Source organism: Notamacropus eugenii, chromosome 4 (genome assembly GCF_028372415.1).
Source record: "Notamacropus eugenii isolate mMacEug1 chromosome 4, mMacEug1.pri_v2, whole genome shotgun sequence".
Taxonomy (NCBI): Eukaryota; Metazoa; Chordata; class Mammalia; order Diprotodontia; family Macropodidae; genus Notamacropus; species Notamacropus eugenii.
In genome coordinates, this window is record NC_092875.1 from 107590441 (window position 1) to 107612192 (window position 21752).

General features: G+C 38.5%; 1 protein-coding gene across 1 annotated transcript in view; it reads left to right on the forward strand.

Moving 5' to 3' along the window:
* The window catches only part of TMEM71 (transmembrane protein 71), a 60295-nt gene extending 53150 nt beyond the window's left edge, over window positions 1-7145 (forward strand). The window contains exon 11 of the mRNA XM_072603044.1: window positions 878-7145. Within this exon, the coding sequence (XP_072459145.1) occupies window position 878 (1 nt within the window). The 3' untranslated portion in view covers window positions 879-7145. The remainder of the gene's footprint in view (window positions 1-877) is intronic.
* Window positions 7146-21752: the final 14607 nt, after the last annotated feature.

Below are 21752 nucleotides of genomic sequence, written 5' to 3' on the forward strand. Positions count from 1 at the left end.
CACAATGAATTAGGTCCTGAATGGGGAGGGAAGGGGCAGAAAGCAGGATGGAGGTGTTCCAAAGTAATAGAATAACTTATGGCACCAGGGAAGAAGACCTACCTTCAAACCCTCCCTCTGCAAATGTAACAGCTTACATTTGTAGAAAAAGTTAGAGTTTGCAAAGCTTTCTATATGTGTTGGCTCATTTGATCCTCACAACAATCTTGTCAGATAGGTTCTATTATCATCATTTAACAGGGGAAAAAATGAAGACTCAGGCTAAATGACTTGTTCATAATCACATAACTAGGAAGTTTAAGAGATGGGATTCAAACGTAGGTTTACCTAATTCTGAACCAGTATTCAATATCCAGTATTCAATAGTTTCTCTCTGTGTGACCTTAAATAAGTCACAATATCTAGGGGTGTTAGTTTTGCTACTTGTAAAATGGAGAGGTTAGATTATGATCTCTGAGATCCTTTTAGATCTAAACCTAGGATCTTATCATTTCAGAGGATCTTTTTAGCACCACCCTTAAAGGCAGACCCCAAAGTTGGAGGACTGAGGGAATCAGGATTGTTACTGACTGGGAAGACTGAGGAAGGCATCATGAAGCTGATGGCATGGCCTAATGGACAAATGGTCAAGTTGGGGTTGGAAAGGAGAGAGGGCTTAACTTAGATGAAATCATACTATTTTTCAAATGCTCCATCTCATCTTCTATAAGCACAATGATATTCAGTTTCTTATAGTTTATTATTTCATTCCTAGCTAACTTGAAGTAAGTGTACATACTTTGTGTGTAAATTATTTTTAATCTCCAGAGTAGGTACTGCATTTCTGGTGAAGAGGAATTAATTGTAGATTCCACTTTTCTTTCCTTCTCCAATCTAGATTTACCGAAGAATGAAAATAATTCCGGAACTTCTAGAGTGACTTTCTGGCATTTGAATGTTAAGAAATGAATAGAATTACAATTAATTCTTGTTTTTCTACACTAATGGAGTGAAATAACATCATGGAGAATTCTAAAATTCTCTTATGTTTGGTTACATGATTTAAAAAATATCAGGGGTTCATCTTCCTAAAGTTTGGCTTAGGATAATGTACAAATTTTTTTTTTTTTTTACCTTTTCTATGCACTTCTTGAGTAGTGAGAAGAAAGGGGTCCAGAAATAGGAAAGACATTGGACCTAGATGTGGTGATGAGAAGACAATTCAATTTTGGATTGAAAGTACTTCCTCTATAATCTTCAATTTCAACAACATTCACAAAGCGATTTCTATGTACAAAACACCACTCCAGATATTAGAGGAGATTCAGATATGAAATAAGATATAGATCTTGCCCTTATGGAGTTTATAGTCTAGTAGAAGGCTGCAACAAATATGCATACAGTAGAGTTGGTCTCTGACCAACCCTACTCTTCTCCCTCTCAAGGCTCAAGTTGTTACAAGATATTAAACTAATTATAAGGATTATACATGTCATTGTCCTATTTCTTGGTCCCTTAATGATATGTGAACAATTTTTTTCTGATGGAATTGAACCGTAGCAACTTCATTAACTGAGCAAAAATTAGACAACACCTTTGCAAGATTTTTAAATAGCTAAGTCCTGTGAACGGTGGTTCAGATGGAGGGACAGATTTGGGAGCACTTTGTGGAGATGACTCTTGCACGGTGGAGGGGATTTTTTTCTGCTCCGCCTTATTGGCTATGACATATAGCAATAGAGTGGGAGACACTCTAGCAATTCAAGGGTTTGTTGGTTCAAGAGAATTCCTAGTCCTATGGAGGGAGCAGAAACGTAGTCCAGAGTGAAATAGATACATAAAGGCAATCAATTGAGGAAGGAAGCAAACATGGGCAATAGATCCTGTGGACTGAATTCAGCAAACTGCCCTACAGAGAAACTATACTCGATGGGAGCTGTGGCACTATGAGGACACTGAAGAGAAAAAGAACTTCCAGACTCTCCAGAACCAGGAGTTGTGAGTTACCTTTGCTATATGTATATCCTATACATGTGCTTCAGTACCAACATGCTCAAAGTTTTAGCACATTCATGTCACGGACATTGTGTGAATTTGTGGGAGACTATGCCCCAGGTTTTTGGGGACAATGTTCTACAGTTACTGTTGTTACTTTGTAATCTTAGTACATAATTGCCTTGACTTAAGAGTTAAATGTGTCTACTGGCTGAGGGTTAATGGGAAACACACTAGTAGGGACTCATGAGCCATAGATTAGAAAGGGTTGTCCTGAGAGAAGTCTTCTCCTGGGTGGTCTATCTGTACAGTTGTGAGTGCTGAGTTGGGAGGAGTAGCACAGGTGAGGTTTTATACACAAATTACCATGATACAGATAAGTAAGTGCTTTAAGTCAAGTTCTATGTAAGAAATGACAGAGGGCAAGGATAAGTACTGACTAGGTACAGCAGGATAGACTTCATGAATTTCATTGTATCTGGGCTGGTATAGAATGTCACTAAGCAGAGTTGAGATGGGGGCATGGAATTCTACGTGTAAGATAAGCATGAGTATATATATATATATATATATATATATATATATATATATATATATATATATATATATATATATATATATAGTATAAATAAAGGATAATAAATAGTCGGGCATAGCAAATCTAAAAGAAAACAGCATAAAGTGTGCCCAAATATAAGGCAAAGAAATTTAAATTTTATTGGCTAAGTAATAGGGAGCCATTGAAACATTTTGAGTAGGAGAGTGACCCAGTCAGTTTTGAGTAAAAAGGAAGATTAGCCTGATAGGCTTGTCAACAGGAGCAAGAGAATATAAAGAAAGGTCAGTAGACTGGTTAGGAGGCTTTCGAGTAACTCCAGGAAGGTAGGAATAAAGAGGAGAGTTAAGATTGGAGATGTTGAAAATAGAGTAGTACTCCCCAGGTAGGTAACTGAATTGCATCGCAGCTTTTTGGCTTTTAGGAGATTGCACAAAAATATTCTTATTAAATTAAGTCTGTACAATGTTCATACATGGTCACTTTATATGCAAAATGCTCATACCTTTCAGAATAAGAAGTTGAAATGTTTAGCCATAAGTGTGGAACAGTGGCACTTCTGGAGTCAGAATATCTGGGTTTGATATCTCTTATATTACCTGTATTACCGTGGGTGAATCATTTAACTCCTTCGGTAGGATTCAGTTTCCTCACCTGTAAACAGAGGAGGTTGGACCCAAAGATTTATGAAGTTCTTTCCACCTCTAGAACTATGAGGTTATAATCAACCAATTTCCAATTCTTATTTTGGGATCTCAGTAACTATTGCTCACTTGTTCTCATCATCCCTAGTTTAGGTCATGCAAGGGAAAATAAACATCTGGGTCTAAAATTTTGATGGTATTTCAGGAATAGTGGGCAATGGAAAGATGAGGCTATGACATCTGCAGGGAGTCAAATGTGATTTGCCAGGCCACGAGGACAGCAAACACTAAATGAGAATGTAGACTAGGTTACTATGTCAAGGTGAAAAGCTGGTACAGAGGCTCAGAAAGGCAAGAGCTGAACCCTGACATGAGCTAAAGACAAAGAGCCAGGTACTGAAAGGTACAGTCAAGATTGAATGGCCACTTTGATCATACTTAGCATACCCTCTGATAGTCTGCTTTTATTTTACAGTAAATTCAAGTATTTCATCTGCTCTTCCTACAACTTCTTTCAAGAGTGAAGTAATCACCCCACTAGACACACACAATACTGGCTATACCAAATGTGTGGTATAATGGAAAGCACACTGGATTTGGAATCAGATGACCAAGACTGAAATCCTGTCTTTCCTAAGTACCCATTTGACCTTGGAGAAGTCACTTCTCTGTGCCTCAGTTTCTTCCTCTGTAAAATGAAGAGTTTAGATTAGTTAGATATTCTTAATCTTTTTAATGTCATAGACCCCTTTGGAAGGCTAGTGAAGCCTAGGGACCTCCTATTCAAAATACTTTTATTAATTCATAAAATAAAATATATAAGATGACAAAAGGAAACCAAAGGTTAGTGAAAAAAACAAAGATGTAGCATTTCCTCCCAGCCAAATTTCTGGACCCTCTGAAATCTAAACATGGGCTCTATCCCTGGACTAAACGATCTCTAAGTTTTCTTCCAGCTCCAGGTTCTAGAATCCTACACCTAGGGGTGGAAGAGAGCCAGGAGTGGAGAGCCAGGAGGAACAAGCATGGGGACACAAGTGGATTGAATTGATGAGAAATTATATCATTTATAAGAAAGTCAGAGATTTCCCATAAGTGCATCAGACTTTCTGGGGCCTTCTGTGATGATTAGTTAGGTGGATCTGGGCAGGGCTCTTCTCTAGCTCTCTGGAATTGTCCTCAGGGGTTTCTGGACCCAGTTGTGGGTCTATTTGTTTTTCTCTTGGTTTGCTTAAATGTGAAATAAGAACTTTTCCAATTCATCGGCATGCTAAACCCTGGACTTTGTTAACCTAAAGTGGGCATGAAAGCAGTCTGTGCTATCCTCCACTAAACCCTTGTGTTTTAATAAATGTTGCTGCCCCTTGCCCCTCCTCCCTTTCTTCCCTGTTGAACAACCATTTGCTTTTGGGAGCAGATATACAGATTAAAGTTTTTCTCTTCTTTTGCCTGAGGGCAGGCCCTGCCACTGGACAGGCAAAGTCAATTTTCCTCTCTGCGGTATTGGCATTTCTGAAGTTGATTGGCAACAACTGTCACATGACCTTGTCCTCATGTGGCCTCTCCACAATTTTGGTTTCTATCTTTCCCCATCTCTTCTTGGCTGGCTCCACTTCCCAATCCACAAAGGGCCAGAAGGTGAGCAGCCTGGATGGCAGGTGGGTACAGGGCTGGCTTTGTTTCTTGAGTCTGGTTCAGTTTATCCAGGGCAGGGTTCAGCAGGGAGAATAAATGGGCTTTTACTGGCACTCGCTGCATAAGTTTCAACATCAAGTTGAAAGTGGATCGTGTAATAATTATGATGTTTTCTGCTTTGCTTAAAATTCTATAGGGAGCCCCTGCAATAGAGATAAGACACTGAATCTGCAACAGCCATTATTTGTGAATGCCTACAGGGCATTTTCTCATTCTTTTGATGCTGCTACAGGAAAACAACCACCTTTCCCTGGCTTTACTTTGGGGTATGTTAGTCACTGTCACTGCAGCTGTCACTAGGAAGGGTTATGTCTTCTTTTACACAGTAAAGGCTCCTTAATACAAACCCCATCCCATACATTTGGAAATAGTGATAACTTGGTCAAGGATTAGACTATAACTTACCTTTGCACAACTGAGAAAAAATGTCTGCTAATTCTATGTGAACATGATTGCATTGAGACTGATTAAATTAATTCATGAGTTCACTCAGGAAACTTTTATTCCTTGAGAAAAAAGACAATGGATCCATCTAAGTATCATCAGAGGATGCTAGAATCATAAAATATTGGAGCTGGAAGGGACTTTAGAGATCACTGAGTCCACCTCTGTAAAGTAAAGAGGATGATATTCCTAGCTTACATTTCTAGGGCACATTATACACTTCAAAGAGCTTTTATCACACCCATCCTCTAAGGTCCATCTAGCCAGTATTATAACCCCCATTTTTCATAAGAAGAAAGTCAGTCACAAAGTAGTGAAACGACTTGCCTGTACCCACGTACATAATAAGTAAATTGTTAGCATGACTGCTGCAAGAAGGGAAAATCTCAGATTTTGCTAGCTATTGAGATTGTTAAATCCTACTGGGGTTTGGGGATTCCTGGGTTAATAGCTAGCTATCATTTTTATAGCACTTTAAGGATTGCAGTGTGCTTTTTATGTATCTCCCTTGCTCTTTGCAACAACCCAGTGAAGTAGAGGCTAATATTATTTCCATTTTACAGATGCAGAAACTGAGGTTAAGTGACTTGCCCAGGATCTCACAGCTAGTAAGTGCCTGAGGCAGAATTTGAACTCCAGTCTTCCTGACTCCAAGTGCAGCGTTCTATTCATTGCACCACCTTTAGCTGAACCATGCAAAATGACTGCAGTTTTAGAATAAGAAGTGTTTATTTAAGGGGGTGGGGTCTACTGAATATAGACTACAAGGGAATTCTTAGCTCAGTGAGGAGCATACTAATATAGGATAAGATGAACTACTAAGCACATAGACCATTGAAGGAATAATTAGCTGAAAAAACAAATATTGTCAATAATGACTCCTACATAATATAAATGGAATCTTTAGCAATAATCCTGGAAATTTGTGGCATACATTTTCTCTTGGGAAAGAGGATTTCCAATGAACATACTTAGTCATGCATCAATATAGATTGTTCTATCAGAGACAAAGAGAAAAGATGAGAATAAGATTGAACCTCCATTGCTTTGTCATATTTGTAGAAGAAAAGAGAAGAAGGGAGAGGAGACGAGAAGTGAGGAGAAAAGAGGCAAAGAGAGGTGAGAAGAGGAGAGGAGAGGAGAGATTTTAGGTTGCCAGGACTACTCCATCAGCATGAGGCAACACCCATTTATACTAGGGCCTCTGCTAGCAAAAAAAAAAAAACAATATGGAACAAGAGAAATCCAAGATTCATGAAGTAAACTGAAAGCTGTCTCTAAGTCTGATCCACATGAAATCAAGAGGGTCCTACTATATTGGACAATGGAATGACTTTCCATTGTCACAATTCTGTGATTTGAGGAGAAATGTTCCTATACTGGTGAGCTAGATGTGGAAAGGGGTAGGTTACTCTCTTTTTCTCTCCCATTCAAACAGCTAGGATTAGTAATAACAAGTATTAACAATGACATTGCAAGGGTGAATAGAGATGAGAACAAGTGTTCTATGACCTTACCAAGGAAGAGGGGAGCTGGGGACATAGCTCATAACAAAACGTTGAAGCTGGGGATTGAACCAGTTCTTCTGACTCCAAATTCAGAGCTTTTTTTTTTTTTAACCACACCATATCATACTGCCAGTGGAATAATATATAGTTATTTTGGATTATAAATATGTGGACTATGTCGATATGTATAAATATGTACATGAACTAGCATTAAGTGAAAAGAATAATGTAATAGCATTTGCATACTAAGCAACTGCATAAAAAGCTATATACAACTGTATAACAGCATGCATGAACATGAATAAAAATGGAAGAGAACTTGGAGTGACAAATGGTTTGAGTTTGATGTGCAATACATTTATTATGAAGAGTTGCTTAAATCATAATAAAGTGTTTGTAATACTTCCTGAATGATTGTTACCTGCAAACACTATATACCACAAGCAATAAAAAGAAGTAGAAAACAGTTTCTGCCCTGAGGAAGCTTAGATTCTAGTAGGGTTTACAACTCAGAGATGACTTGCAAAGTAAGAGTTTGAGTCATTTGCTCATTTCTTTAACAAACATTCATTCAACCTCTACACTGCCTAGAACACTGTGCCAAGAGCTGAAGGTGGAAACAATTTTAGAGAGAACATGGAACTTGCCCTAATAACATTTAGCCTTTAACTGGAGGATAAGACCCAAATGCAGATAAATAGAATACATAATATCACGTGCATTAGAAATCAACCAAAGAAAGTTCATCGTGAAGTCTGAGGCTAATGATGGCACAGATTTGATGGGACTTGGAAATCTGTTTTCAAGATAGGTGAAAGAGGAAATGAGACCACATACTTGGAAAAAATCATGGGCCTTATTACAGAAGCAGTTAATAGGCAAATAATAAGCAATTAATAATGATTAATAAAGCTTGTCAATCAACAAGAATTTATTAAGTATTACTTTGTTAAATACTGGAAAAATAATTTCAATTTCAAACAGGAAAGACAACAATGGCATATATGAAGGCATACAAAATAAATATAAAGACAATGAATGGAAAGTAGTTAAATTAAAGGTAGCTAGGGAGGGAAGATACTAGTAATTGTGAAGGACCAAGAAAGGTTTCATGTAGGTGTAGAAACTTGGCTTAATAAAGGGACTGAAAAATTATTATTGGAGGCCCATATCCTACTTTCTCATTCATAAGAGTAAATCTATACAAATATCAAGGACATCCTTACTGAGAACATGAGAAGCGACTAGTCAGACTTTTTCAAATGATCCCTTACATTAGACTAAAAGATTATACTATCAATTTGTGCAGAGAAGACAAAATCTTACTATAGTTATTGTTTATTGGCAAAAAAGTTGATATAATAGAGAAAAATACCTTTCTAAAGATTTTTCTTCAAGATGAAGAGTAGAAGTAGAGACCTGCTACAGCTCTTCCCTCAAACCCCTCAAAAAATCTGGAAAAAAATGACTCTAAGGGGTAGAGCCAAGATGACAGAGTAGAAGCATGAATCTGCTTGAGCTCTCCCCACAAAGCCCTTAAAATACCTGTAAAAAATGACTCTAAACAAATTCTAGAGCAGCAGAAGCCACAAAATGACAGAGTGAAACATATTTCCAGTCCAAGACAACCTGCAAGGCTGACAGGAAGGGTCTATTGCACCAGGCTCAAAGTGAAATGCAGCCCAATGTGGGCCTTGCTAGCACAGGACTGGAATAGGCTTCAGGGCACTGAATCATCAGAATCTGCCATGGTTTCCATATCTCTTAACCCACAAATACCAAAGACAGTTTCAAAGGTCAGTGAGAAAGCTCTTTCACTTATGTGAGAGGAGAGTGTGGTCCACCCCAGCCCCAGCCCCAGGGTGTCTGCAGCCACTGCTTCAGCAATGGCTGCATCTGGAGCTTTTGGTGTACAGACTGCAGGGAAATTGAGTGGCTGATCTTGGTCTCAGTCCTGAGTGACAGTCCAGGGGTAAGAAGGAGCACTGGCAAGGTAGAACTGGTGACTGTGGAGAGGGAATCCTACTTGCAGTTCCAGGGCAGAAAAAGAGTGCTTGTGGTTGTTCACAGATTAGAGTGCAGGCCAGGAGAGAAGTAAGCACCTCTCCCTTCACTATGCCACTTTGGAGGAACTGAAAACTTACAGGTCCCTAGAGGTATCTTGGAAAACAAGTGCACAAAACCTCTGACCTGGGGCAGTATATACCCCACTTAAGTGGCTCAAAAGTCAAGTAACCAACAGGGAAAGTGCCCATATAAAAGGTTGTTTTCTTGGTAAAAAGGTATTTTCTTCCATCCTTTCAGAGGAGGAAGATCAAAGCACACATTGAGAGGAAAACCGAAGTATACAACTGGAGGAAGACAGCAAGGTTAATGCTCTTACATTCAAAGCCTCCAAAAAATATGAAATGGTCACAGGCCATGGAAGAGCTCAAAAAGGATTTTGAAAATCAAGAGAGGTGGAGGAAAAATTGGGAAGAGAAATTAGTGATGTGAGGAAATCATGAAAAATGAGTCATTAGCTTGCTAAAAGGAACTAAAAAAATTGCTGAAGAAAATAACACCATGAAAGTTACACTAACCCAAATGTCAAAAGAGGTCCAAAATGTCAGTGAGGAGAAGAATGCCTTAAAAAGTAGAATAAGCCAAATGGAAAAAAAAAGCTCATTGAAGAAAATAATTCTTTAAAAATTAGAATGGAGCAAATGGAAGCTAATGACTTGATGAAAAATCAAGAAATTATTAAACAAAAACAAAAGAATGAAAAATAGAAGACCATGTGAAATATCTCATGGGAAAAACAACAGACTGGAAAATAGATCCAGGATAGATAATTCAAAAATTTTTGACTATCTGAAGGCCATGATAAAAAAAAAAAAAGGCTGGACATCATCTTACAGGACATTATCAAGAAAAACTGCTCTGATATTCTAGAAACAGAGGGTAAGATGAAATCAAAAGAATTCAATGATCACCTCCTGAAAGAGACTCCAAAAGGAAAACTCCTAGGGATATTATGGAAATAAAATCAGGATGACACAGGATTTAGCAGCTTCTATGTTAAGGGATCTGAGGACTTGGAAGATGATATTCCAGAGGTCAAAGGAGGTAGGATTAAAGCTAAGAATCACCTACTCAGCAAAACTGAATATAACACTTCAGGTGAAAAAAATGGAATTTCAATGAAATAGAGAACTTCCAAGCATTCTTGTTGAAAAGATGAGAGCTGAATATAAAATTTGACTTTCAAATACAAGAATCAAAAGAAACATGAAAAGGTAAACAGGAAAGAGAAGCCATAAGGAACTCATTAAAGTTGAATTGTTTACATTCCTACATGGAAAGATGATATTTGTAACTCATGAGACCTTTTTCAGTATTAGGGTAGTTAGAGGGAATACATATACATACATACATACACACACACACGCGTATATATATATATATATATACTTGTATATGTGTGTATGTGCATGTGTATGTGTATACATGTACACATACACATATTATATATGTATATGTAGGTGTGCATGGGTATGTATGTATGTGCATACTTTATGTGCATACGTATACGTGTAGGTATTTATATGCATATGAGTGAATGGGTGTGTATGCATGTATGTATATATGTACATATATACATACATGCACACACACATAGAAGGCACAAGGGAGCTGAATATGAAGGGAGAATACTTAAAAAATAAAATTTACTGTTGAGTGAAATGTACTAGGAGTAAAAGAAAAGGAAAGGCAGAATGCAGCAAATCATCTCACATGAAAGAGGCAAGAAAGAGCTTTTACAATGGAAGGGAAGAGGAAGAAGATAAAGGGAATAAATGAGCATTACTCTCATGGGATTTGGCTTCAGGAGGGAATAACACACACTCAGTTGTGCATGGAAATCTATTTTACCCTTCAGGAAGACAGGGGAGAAGGGAATAGGAGAAGGGAAGATAATAGAAGAGACAGCAAATTGGGGAAAGGGGTAATCAGAAGCAAACACTATTGTGGGGGGGACAGATCAGGGGAGAGGATGGAATAAATGAAAGACAGGACAGGACAGAGAGAAATGTGGTTAGTCTTTCTCAACATGACTGTTATGGAAATGTTTTGCATGGCTACACATGTATGACCTACATTGAATTGCTTGCTTTCTCAATGAGGGTGGGTGAGGAGGGAGGAAAAGAGACAATATGAAACGCAAAGCTTTAAAAATGAATGTTAAAAATTGTTTTTGCATGAAACTGGGAAATAAAAAGTACAGGAAATACAATATAGAAATCTATTTTGTGCTAAAGGAAAATGGAGGGGAAGGGGACAGGAAAAGGGGGATGATAGAAGGGAGGACAGACTGGAGGAAAGGGTGGATGGGGTGCACACTGTCCTGGGGTGGAGGTGGGGAGAGATGGGGAGAAAATTTAAAATTCAAATTCTTGTGGAAGTGAATGTGGTATACTGGATAATAAATAAATTATATTTTTTAAAATGACTCTAAACAAATTCTGGAGCAGCAGAAGTCTCAGAATGACAGGCTGAGGCAAATTTCCAGCCCAAGACAATCTAGAAGACAGACAGGAGAGGTCTTTTGCATGAGGCTGGGAGCAGAGCCAAGTTCATGATGGGCCACAGAAGCACAGACTGAGGAGGAGCAGGCCTTAGAGGAACTGAATTGGTAATGGTTGCTGTGGATTTGAGACTTCTCAATCTGCAAATACTAAAGATGGCTTTAAAGTTCAGTGGAAAGGGTATCTAACCTGGCTGAGGGGGTAGCGTGGTCTACTGCTGGGCCCTGACTCAACCCCAGGGCAGCTGCACCCACTAATGAAGGGAAGTCCACTTCTGGAGCCTTCCACTTAAGAAAGCTCCAAAGTCAAGTAATTGTTGGGGAAAATCAGCAAATGAAGGAAAAGAAACAAAATGTAGATTCTTACTTTATTGGTGAAGAAATATTTCCCTGCATCTTTGGTGATGAGGACAATCAAAACATACAGCCCGAAGAAGACAACAAAGCCAAAGCTCCTGCATCCAAAGCCGCTAAAACGTATATGAATTGGTCTTGGTACATGGAAGAGCTCAAAAAGGATTTTGAAAATCAAGTAAGAGAAGTAGAGGAAAATTGGGAAGAAAATTGAGCATGATGCAAGAAAATTATGAAAAAGAGTCAATAGCTTGCTAAAGGAAACCCAAAAGATTACTGAAGAAAATAATACATGGAAAGTTAGATTAACTCAAATGGCAAAAGAGGTCCAAAAAGTCAATGAGGAGAAGAATATCTTAAAAAGCAGAATAAGCCAAGTGGAAAAAGAGGCCTAAAAGCTTACTGAAGAAAATGATTCTTTAAAAATTAGAATGGAGCAAATGGAAGCTAATGACATCTTTCTAATTTTTAAAGATCAACAAATTACCAAACAAAACCAAAAGAAAGAAAAAATAGAAGACAAAATAAAGCATTTCATTGGAAAAAGCAACTGACCTGGAAAATGGATCCAGGAGAGATAATTTCAAAATTATGGGACTACCTGAAAGCCATGACCAAAAAAAAGAGCCTAGACATCATCTTTCAAGAAATTATCAAGGATAACTGCACTGCTATTCTAGAACCAGGGGGTAAAATAGAAATGGAAAGAATCCACTGATCTCCTCCTGAATGAGATCCCAAAAGAAAAACTCCCAGGAATATTTTCACCAAATTCCAGTGTTCCCAGGTAAAAAAGAAAATATTACAAGCAACCAGAAAGAAAAAGTTCAAGTATTGTGGAAAACCAATCAAGATAATACAGGACTTAGCAACTTCTTTACTAAGGGATCGAAGGTCTTGGAATAATATTCCAGAAGTCAAAGGAAATAGGATTAAAACCAAGAATCACCTACCAAATAAAACTGAGTATAATACTTCAGAGGAAATAAATGGAACTTCAATGAAATGGAGGACTTCTAAGCATTCTTGTTGAAAAGACCAGAGCTGAATAGGAAATTTGACTTTCAAATACAAAAATCAAGAAAAGTATGAAAAAATAAACAGGGAAGAGAAACCATAAGGGACTTATTAAAGTTGAACTGCTCACATTCCTACATGGAAAGATGATATTTATAACTCATGAAACCTTTCTCAGTATTAGGATAGTTGGAGGGAATATATATGTATATGTATGTGTATGCATTTCTCTCTCTCTCTCTCTCTCTCTCTCTCTCTCTCTCTCTCTGTCCTCTGTCTGTCTGTCTGCCTCTCTCTCTCCACACACACACACACACACACACACACATACACACACACACACACACATACACACATACATACACATGAGAGAGAGAGAGAGAGAGACAGAGAGAGACAGAGAGAGAGCGCACAGGGTGAGCTGAATATGAAAAGATGTTATCTAAAAAAAGGGTTGAGAGGAATGTAGTAGGAGAAAGAGAAAGGGGGAGGTGGAATGTAGTAAATCATCTTATATAAAAGGGGCACAAAAAAGCTTTTACAATAGAGAGGAAGAAAGGGAAGGTGAGAGGGAATAAGTAAGTCTTCCTTTCATTGGATTTGGCTTCAGGAGGGAATAACACAAATTCAATTGAGCATGAAAATCTCTTACCCTGCAGGAAGGAATGGGGGAAGCAGATAGGAGAGGGAGGATAATAGAAGGGAGAATATTGGGGGACAGCATAATCAGAAGCAAACACTATTGTGGGGGGACAGGTTAAAGAAGAGAATTGAAGGGCAGGACAGGATAAAGGGAAATATAGTTAGTCTTTCACAACATCACTGATATGGAGGTGTTTTGCATGACTACACATGTATAACCTACATTGAATTGCTTGCCTTCTCAATGAGGGTGGATGAGGAGGGGGGAAGGGAAAGAATGTGGAACTCAAAGATTTAAAAATAAATGTTAGAGGTTGTTTTTACATGCAACTAGGAAATAAGATATATAAGCAATACCATATAGAAATCTATCTTACCCTACAGGAAAATAGAAAGCAAGTGGATGAGGAGGGTGATAGAAGGGAGGGCAGATTGGAGGAATGGGCAATCAGAATACATGCTGTCCTGGGGTGGTGGTAGAGGGGAGATGGGGAGAAAATTTGAAATTCAACATTTTGTGAAAGTGAATGTTGAAAACTGAAAATAAATAAATACATATATTAAAAAAGACCTTTTGTCAACAAGGTATCTCCCATGCATATGTTAAAATCATTCAAAATTCCTTAAAAGATGTGACAACAAAGATGACTTTGTTCAATGACTCTCTAATTAATAATATTCAGTGAGATATATGCTTGCCAAAAGTATTATTTCCATGGAAGATGTTCAGCACAGAATACCAAAGGAACTTTCATTTTAAATGGTACAGCCTTTCAAGTGCTCCCATTTCTAGGGGTCCTTATGCTGATTTCACCAATCCTCAGAACACTAAAAATTTCTCATTGAAATTCATAATCATTCAAGAGAGTTTCATTTAACTTCCCATAGGAAAAAAACAAGTGGATGAAGAATGTTTATTGTCCAGACTATGATATGCAATTGCATGAACAGCCCGAAGAGTTAGTGCATCTCTTAATTACCAAATTTGACAGCTTTTATCCAATTCTCATCCTTCTTGCCATTTTGTAGTGTTGGATACCAATGGTCACCTTCACCTAAGATACTCTCTCTTCATAGGTTTTTCAAGACACTATTCAATCTTCATTTTCCTTCTACCTATATGTATGAACATCCCTTCTCTTTCTCTTTTACTGAGTCATTATCCATAATCTAACTGGAGGAATAGCCTAAGTCTAGATTTTTTTCTTTTCCTTACTTTTTTTTTTCTCTTTCCCTATACACTCGAGAAATTTTGAATGCTGTGGATAAGTTTACTTACCTTGGCAGTATACTTTCCAGGTGCACACATAGATGATGAGGTTGACACACACATATTGCTAGAGCTAGCTTAGTGTTTGGGAGGCTCTGAAAGTGTGGTAGAGAAGAGGTATTAGATTGCCTACCAAATTGAAGTCTACAGAGCCAATGTGCTGACCTCATTATTGTATGCCTTTGAAACTTGCATGCTCTACCAGCATTATGCCAGGAAACTGATTTGCTTCCATTTGAATTGTCTTAGGGAGATTCTGAAGATCACCTGGCAGGATAAGGTACCAGACACTGAGGCCCTTTCTTGAGTTGAACTGCTAAGCATTCAAACTCTACTGCAGAGAACACAACTATGATGGGTTGGCCATACCATCTGAATGCCAAACCTATGTTTGCCTAAAAGACTATTTTACAGAAAACTTACACAAGGCAAGCACACATGGAGGTCAGAAGATATGATACAATGACACTCGTAAAGTCTTTCTGAAGAACTTTGGAATCACTTGTGAGACACAGGAGACACTGGCACAAGACTGCCCTGAATGGTGCGGCTGCATCAAAGAAGGTACTGTGTTCCATTAGCAAAGCACAACTGCAGTAGCTCAAAAGAAATGTGAGATGTGCACATTTAGAGCTGTCTCTACTCCAAACTTATGCCTGACCTGTGGTAGAGGCTTCTGAGCCTGATTGATCTGATCAGTCACATACCTTGACCCTGACACAGTGATGTCATTTTGGTCCTTTTTGAGCACACAGGACAATAACCAACCAACCATACACTATCTCTCATAAATAAACACACATACATATTGTTCTTTTTGTTCAGTCATTTTTCCGTTGTGTCCAACTCTTCATGACCACTTTTGGGGTTTTCTTGGCAAAGATAACATAATGGTTTGCCATTTTCTCCTCCAATTAATGTTAATATGAGGAACTGAGCCAAACAGAGTTAAATGACTTGCAAAGGCTCACACAGTTAATAAGTCTCTGGGACTGGATTTGAATTTATGAAGATGAGTCTTCCTGATTCCAAGCTCAATGCTCTATCCACTGCACCACCTAGTTGTCCATATGCATGTATTTATAATCATATATTGTTTTTGGTGACCACAGCCTCTCCTAGGAACTCACTTATCTTCTCTTTAATGATGACTCCAAGGTCAACATATCCAGCCCTAGTTTCTGTCCCAAATCACCTTACCAATTAGACATTTCAAACTAGACATCTCATGGGCATCTCAAACTCAACCTGTCCACAACAGAACTCTTTACATTTTCCCCCAAAATCTAACCTTCTTTCAAATTTCTCTATTATTGTTGAAGCTGCCACCACATTCCTTGCCAACCAAGTTTGCAACATCAGTGCCATCCTTGATTTCTCACTCTCATCCATCCCATATATCTAATATGTTGTCAAATTCTGTCATTTCTACCTTCCCTCTACTTACACAACCCCTACCCTAGTCCAGAGGCTTGTCATAATAGCCTTAAGTCTCTTCCCATTCCAACCTGTCCTCCACTCATTTACCAAAGTGATTTTCCTAAAGAGTAAGTCTAATCATGCCAATTATCTTGCCCAGCAATTTTTACTGTTCCCTGCTTATCTTCAGGACCAAATATAAAGTCCTTTGGCATTTAATGCCTTTCACAATCTGGCATCTTCCTTCCTTGATATTTTGTTTCATATATTACTCCCCTTCAAGCACTCTATGGTCCACTGGTACCAGTCTACTTGTTGTTCTTCATACATGACACTTTCCCATCTTAGTGTGTCTGCACTGACTCTCCTCCTTACCTGGAATGGTCTCTCTCTTATCTTCCCTGGCTTCCTTCAAGACTCAGCTCAAACTCCATCTTCTTCCAGGGTTTTTAACACTTTCTCCAACCACTTAATCCTTCCTCTTCCTAGGGTTCATTTCCTTCTACACTACATATTTTATATTATTTGTATATTGTCTCCCGGGTTAGAACATAAGCACTTTGAGTTCAGACTGTTTGGGGTTTTTGTCTTTCAAGGCATCCCGTGTACTTAGCACAGTGCCTGGCATATTGCTAGTGTTTAGTAAATAATTTTTGATTGACTGAACAAATGTCAGGGATATAGAAGAGATTTCTGGTCAGGGATAGAGCTATATGGCCTTAGGTCCCTGTCAGATCTGAGATTCTATGATTCAGCAAGGATTGTATTATTGACAGCTAGGTGGCACAGTGGATAGACCACTGGGCTTAGATTTGAGAAGATTTAAGTTCAAATCCAGCCTTAGATACTTCTAGCAGAGTGACTCTGACCAAGTCATTTATCCTCTGTCTGCCTTGGTTTCTTCAACTTAAAATGAAGACAATAATAGCACCTGCCTCCCAGGATTGTTGTGAGGATCAAATGAGATAATATTTATAAAATGCTAAGCACAGTGCCTGGAACATGCAGGATTTAATAACTGCTTGTTTCTTTCCTTCTATACTGCTCATGTAGTCCAGTGGTCAAGTAATCCAGTTTTTAGCCTACCCTGCCAACTTGGCAAGTGTTATATTGATCGTCACATTTCTCTCCTAGAAGGAAGGAGGGAAATAGGATGCATCTGAGACACTGATGAAGGTTTGATAATGTATTTTTTTTAAAATAGCCCCACTGCTATTCCTGAATCCAATCCATCTGTCCCTGGTTGTGCTAAGTCTGGTGCAATTGCAAACTACACCTGTTCCACAGCCAGGCAGGGATTCTTGGGGGAAGGCCAACTCAGCAGGTGGATGCTAAGAGTTGGCAGTCATACTGCACAGATTTTAAAATCTTTTTGTAACTTTAAAAGAAAAAAAACTAAGAAGAGGGAAATACTCTGCTGATTCAGAAACCCAAAGGAGAGGAAAAAACCTGATGCATCAAGCACAGCATTGCCATTTTCAATGTTGAATTGGTCTGTGCATTGAACCTTTGCAAAATAGCATCCAAAGGGAAAGGGCATCATTTTGAGTGCAGGCATCGTTGAGGTGCACACTGAAAATATAATTGTAGAGGCCATAATTAAAGTATGTGCCAATGAACAAATCAAGCAATTTGACAGAAGCACAAAGCCATAGACTGATTTGGAAAAGATCTCAGAGGTTATCTCCAGAAGTGTCAAACACACAGCTCATTGGCCACTGATCCAGATTAAAATGTCATTGGGAAATATTTAACAAAAAAAATGCATTAAAATAAAATAAAGCATGAATAACATTACAATTTTAAACTAAATCAATCTGTAGCCCACAGTGATTCTTATGTATAGATTGGTGGCTCTTTTCCTAGAGACTGACATCACAATTCAAGACTAACATATATCAATCAACTAGCAAGTATTTAAGCTGTACCTAAGCACTGTGCTAGGAACCAGGGATGCAAAGACCAAAATTAAACAGACCATGCCCTCAAGGTGCTTATGTTCTATAGGAAAAAGCAAAAAGGCACATATATAAGTATACACAACTTGGGGATTTTGAAGGGGGAGGGATCAGGAAAGACTTCATCTAGGAGGAGGTATTTGATCGAATGTATAGGAAGGAAGTTGGGGATTCTAGGAGGAAAAAAATAAAAAAGATATATATATATATATCCCAAGCATGGAGGAAACCATGTAGAAATGAATGGAGTTGAGAGGATTTTTAGAGTGAAAATTGGTAAGTAGTCTGGTTTGGCTGGATCCAAGGCTGAGTGAAGGGGAGTTGATGTATGTAAAAAGGCTGGAAAAATCGGTTGTAAAGTTGAAAAATCAGGTTGAAAAGGGATTAAAATACCAAACAGAAGTATTTTTTTAAAGAGGTAATGGCAAATAACTAGAGTTTTTTGACTTAAAGGTAATGGAGAAAAACGAGTTTTTTGACCAGGAAAAAAATATGGTCAGACTTATTCTTTAGGAATATCATTTAAACAATTGTATGGAAGATGAAGTTGGAGAGTGGAGATATTTGAGGCAGAGACCAAACAGGAAGTTATTGCAATAGTCTAGTCTAATGGGATGCAGAGGTCATAGTCCTGTGAGCAGAGAGGAGGGCATTAATGAGACAGTTGTTGAATAGGGAAAATTGAAGAGATTTGACAACTGATTGCCTTTGTGTGGTGAGAGAAAGTGAAGAGTCAAGAATTGTTGGGACTGGAAGCTCAAATCCGTGTGGACAGTCTCGGGCGGGTAAAAGTGGGACTTCTAAATCTTAGAGTCTTACGAGGCCCTCCATGAACAGCGGGGGTTCGAGAAGGTCATACCGAGCTAGCTCGGCTAGCTCGGGTATTTCCGCCTCTCCCCCGGAGATACCTGATGGGTGGAGTCTCCCTGCCCTCGAGGTCGTCCCGGATTGGAGCACACCTAGTTACCTAACAGCATGGTATTGAGATGCAAACTGTGTGGCTGAAGATTAAGTAGGATTGAGGAAGCCTAAAAGCTCTCTTAGCACGTGTGGAGCCAAAGAGGACAGTAGGGCTCCGCTTCTTTTCTTTCCTCTCTCCCCTCCCCCTCTCTCCCCGCTTGTACTTCTACTTCCAATCCCTTAAGCTTAGCCTTCTTAGGAAATCTCCCCCTCTTCGTCCTAAGAAAGAAGACCCCCTGCACTTGTAACCGAAACCCTGTAATAAAGCTCAACCCCTGTTTGACTCTGGAACGTCCTTTCTCTCATACGTGCATCCGGCGTGGCCAGCCGAAGACCTCGGGAGGTGAGGTAAGGAAGACTCGGGTAGCCCAATACAGGCCTCTAGGCTTGGCAAAGAATGACTCAGAGACAAGGGTTTTCAGGAGCTAGCTCTTATGAGAACTGACTGCTAAATTCTTAGTATGAGTATTTGCACCTCAGAAATCTGCAATCATTACAAATCAGGGTCTGATTTATTGCTTTGTGGATTGTCTAAACTAAACATCAAATCAATAATACTGCATGAAATTAAATTAAATTTAAAAGTACATATATATGCTGGTTGTTAAACATTTACCAACATACTGATGTATTACTAAATAGACATTGTTTCAGCTCAGTAGGAGTGCTATAGGAGGTCAAGGGAATGAAGTAGTCACCAGACTGGATGTCTTGTGACCAGAGTTTAATAATAATAATTAATAATAACAACACTATTGCTACTAACTGGCCTTTCTATAATGCTTTAACCTTTGAAAGCTGCTTCATAACCATTCTCATTTGAGCCTCACAAAATACCTTACCAGAGGTTATGAACCTGGTGACTAAAACAGCAGATAGAGAAATTCTGAAGAAAGATTGCATGTGAAGTTTTTTTCCAACTCTTACTTTCTCCAATTATCATATTCTCATCTAACCTCTATCTCCACTACAAAATGCTCAGTTGGTGATCCAGTTTTCATTTAACTACCATAAATGACAGCAAACTTACTACCCAACAAAGCGATCCATTCTGCTTTAGGAAAGCTCTTATTATGAGCAATTTTCCCCTTAGGTTTAATGGAATTTGCTTCCCTATAACTTCCTCCCATTGCCCTGTTTTGCAATGAAGGGCCAACACAAAGCAAGCATAATTCCTCTTACACATAAAAAAGTCTTTAAATATCAGAAAACAGATTATAAGCATGTTGAGGAGAGTGACTGTCTTTGCAGTCACACATGCTGCCCATAGGAGTCACTTACTAAATTTTTGTTGAATTAAATGGAACCTCCTCTCCCTACACATCTGCTTTTGCTTTTCTCAAAGCTAGACATTTCAGTTATCCTTGTAAATCATGGTCACTGTCTTGGATTGCCCTTCTCTGGAGATAGTCAATATCCTTCCTGAAATGTGCCACCTACAATGGGATACAGTATTCCCAATATTGTTGGACCTGGGCAGATGATATCAACTCCTTCATGCTGGATACTGGACTTTGTATCTTTACAAATAGAACTGAAGATGGGAGTAGCTTTTTTGATCGTTGTGTTATGCTACTACCTAACCCATCCGGTGCTGGCAAAGTTATTTTTTGAACCCAAGTACAAGACTTTACCTTTATCCCAAATACATTTCATCTTTCTTGCTAGCTTTAGCTCACGATTCCAGTCTATTTAAAATTTTAAGCTCCCAAGTTTCTCCTTGTCTCTGCTTATTTTAGATAAGATAAAATGGAATTCTTTCCTAAAACTTCTTTCTCTAGTATTCTCCTTGCTCTTTGATTGCACCCCTTCTCCATCTGTCTCCATCTGTCTAATTAGTAAATCCTTTCTGTGTATATAGCTCTGTGTAAGATGCCATGGAAGATAGCAAGATTAATGTTTTCTTCTATCCTCTAGTCTCCATCTCCCTTCCCTTCCTCTTTATTCAGAAAATAACCTCATCTTCCTCATTATGAAGCTTGAGATCATCCAATATCAAATCCTTCATTTCCTACTTTCCATTCCTCTTAAACTTGAAACATCCTAACCCCTGCTCTCCCTTCTTTTCAATCTTGAAGGATGAAATAGGTCTGAGTAGCCTACATTTTCTCCTATTTCCTCAGGACTGTCTCATTTCACATCTTTTCAATCTGTCTTCTGCTCTTAGTGATAAAGCTCTCTCCTAGGTCATTCAAGACCTCCTTTATTATTAAAGCAAATGGATTTTTTCCTTTGTCTTCATTTTCTTTGACTTTTCTGTGGTATTTGTAAAGATGTAGTCTTCCTCTCAATGTAATATGCTCCCTTCCCTTGGTTTCTATGGCTTTGAACTTATAGCATTCTTCTCTTAATGTTACTTTACTGACTCTTTTTTTTTATTTCTTGCATTCTCCTAATTCCTTAAATGTGAATATTCCCCAGCACATTCTTGGCCCTCTTCTTTTCTTTCTCTATTCATTCACTCACTCACTCACTCTCTCTCTCTCTCTCTCTCTCTCTCTGTCTCTCTCTCTTTCTTTATCCATTTCCATAGCTTCAGTTATCACCATTATACAAATGGATCCCCAAAACATACCTCTATTCCAAACTATTCTTATAGCTCCAGTTCTGAATTAGCAATTATTGGCTAATTCTAACTGGATGTTCCACTATGATGGGTTTGAGGGACAAATTGTTGGAGACTAAAATAGTGGTCAGTCTCTTCTGTTCATTTGTGACCATTTAGAAGTGAATCATCTTTAAAT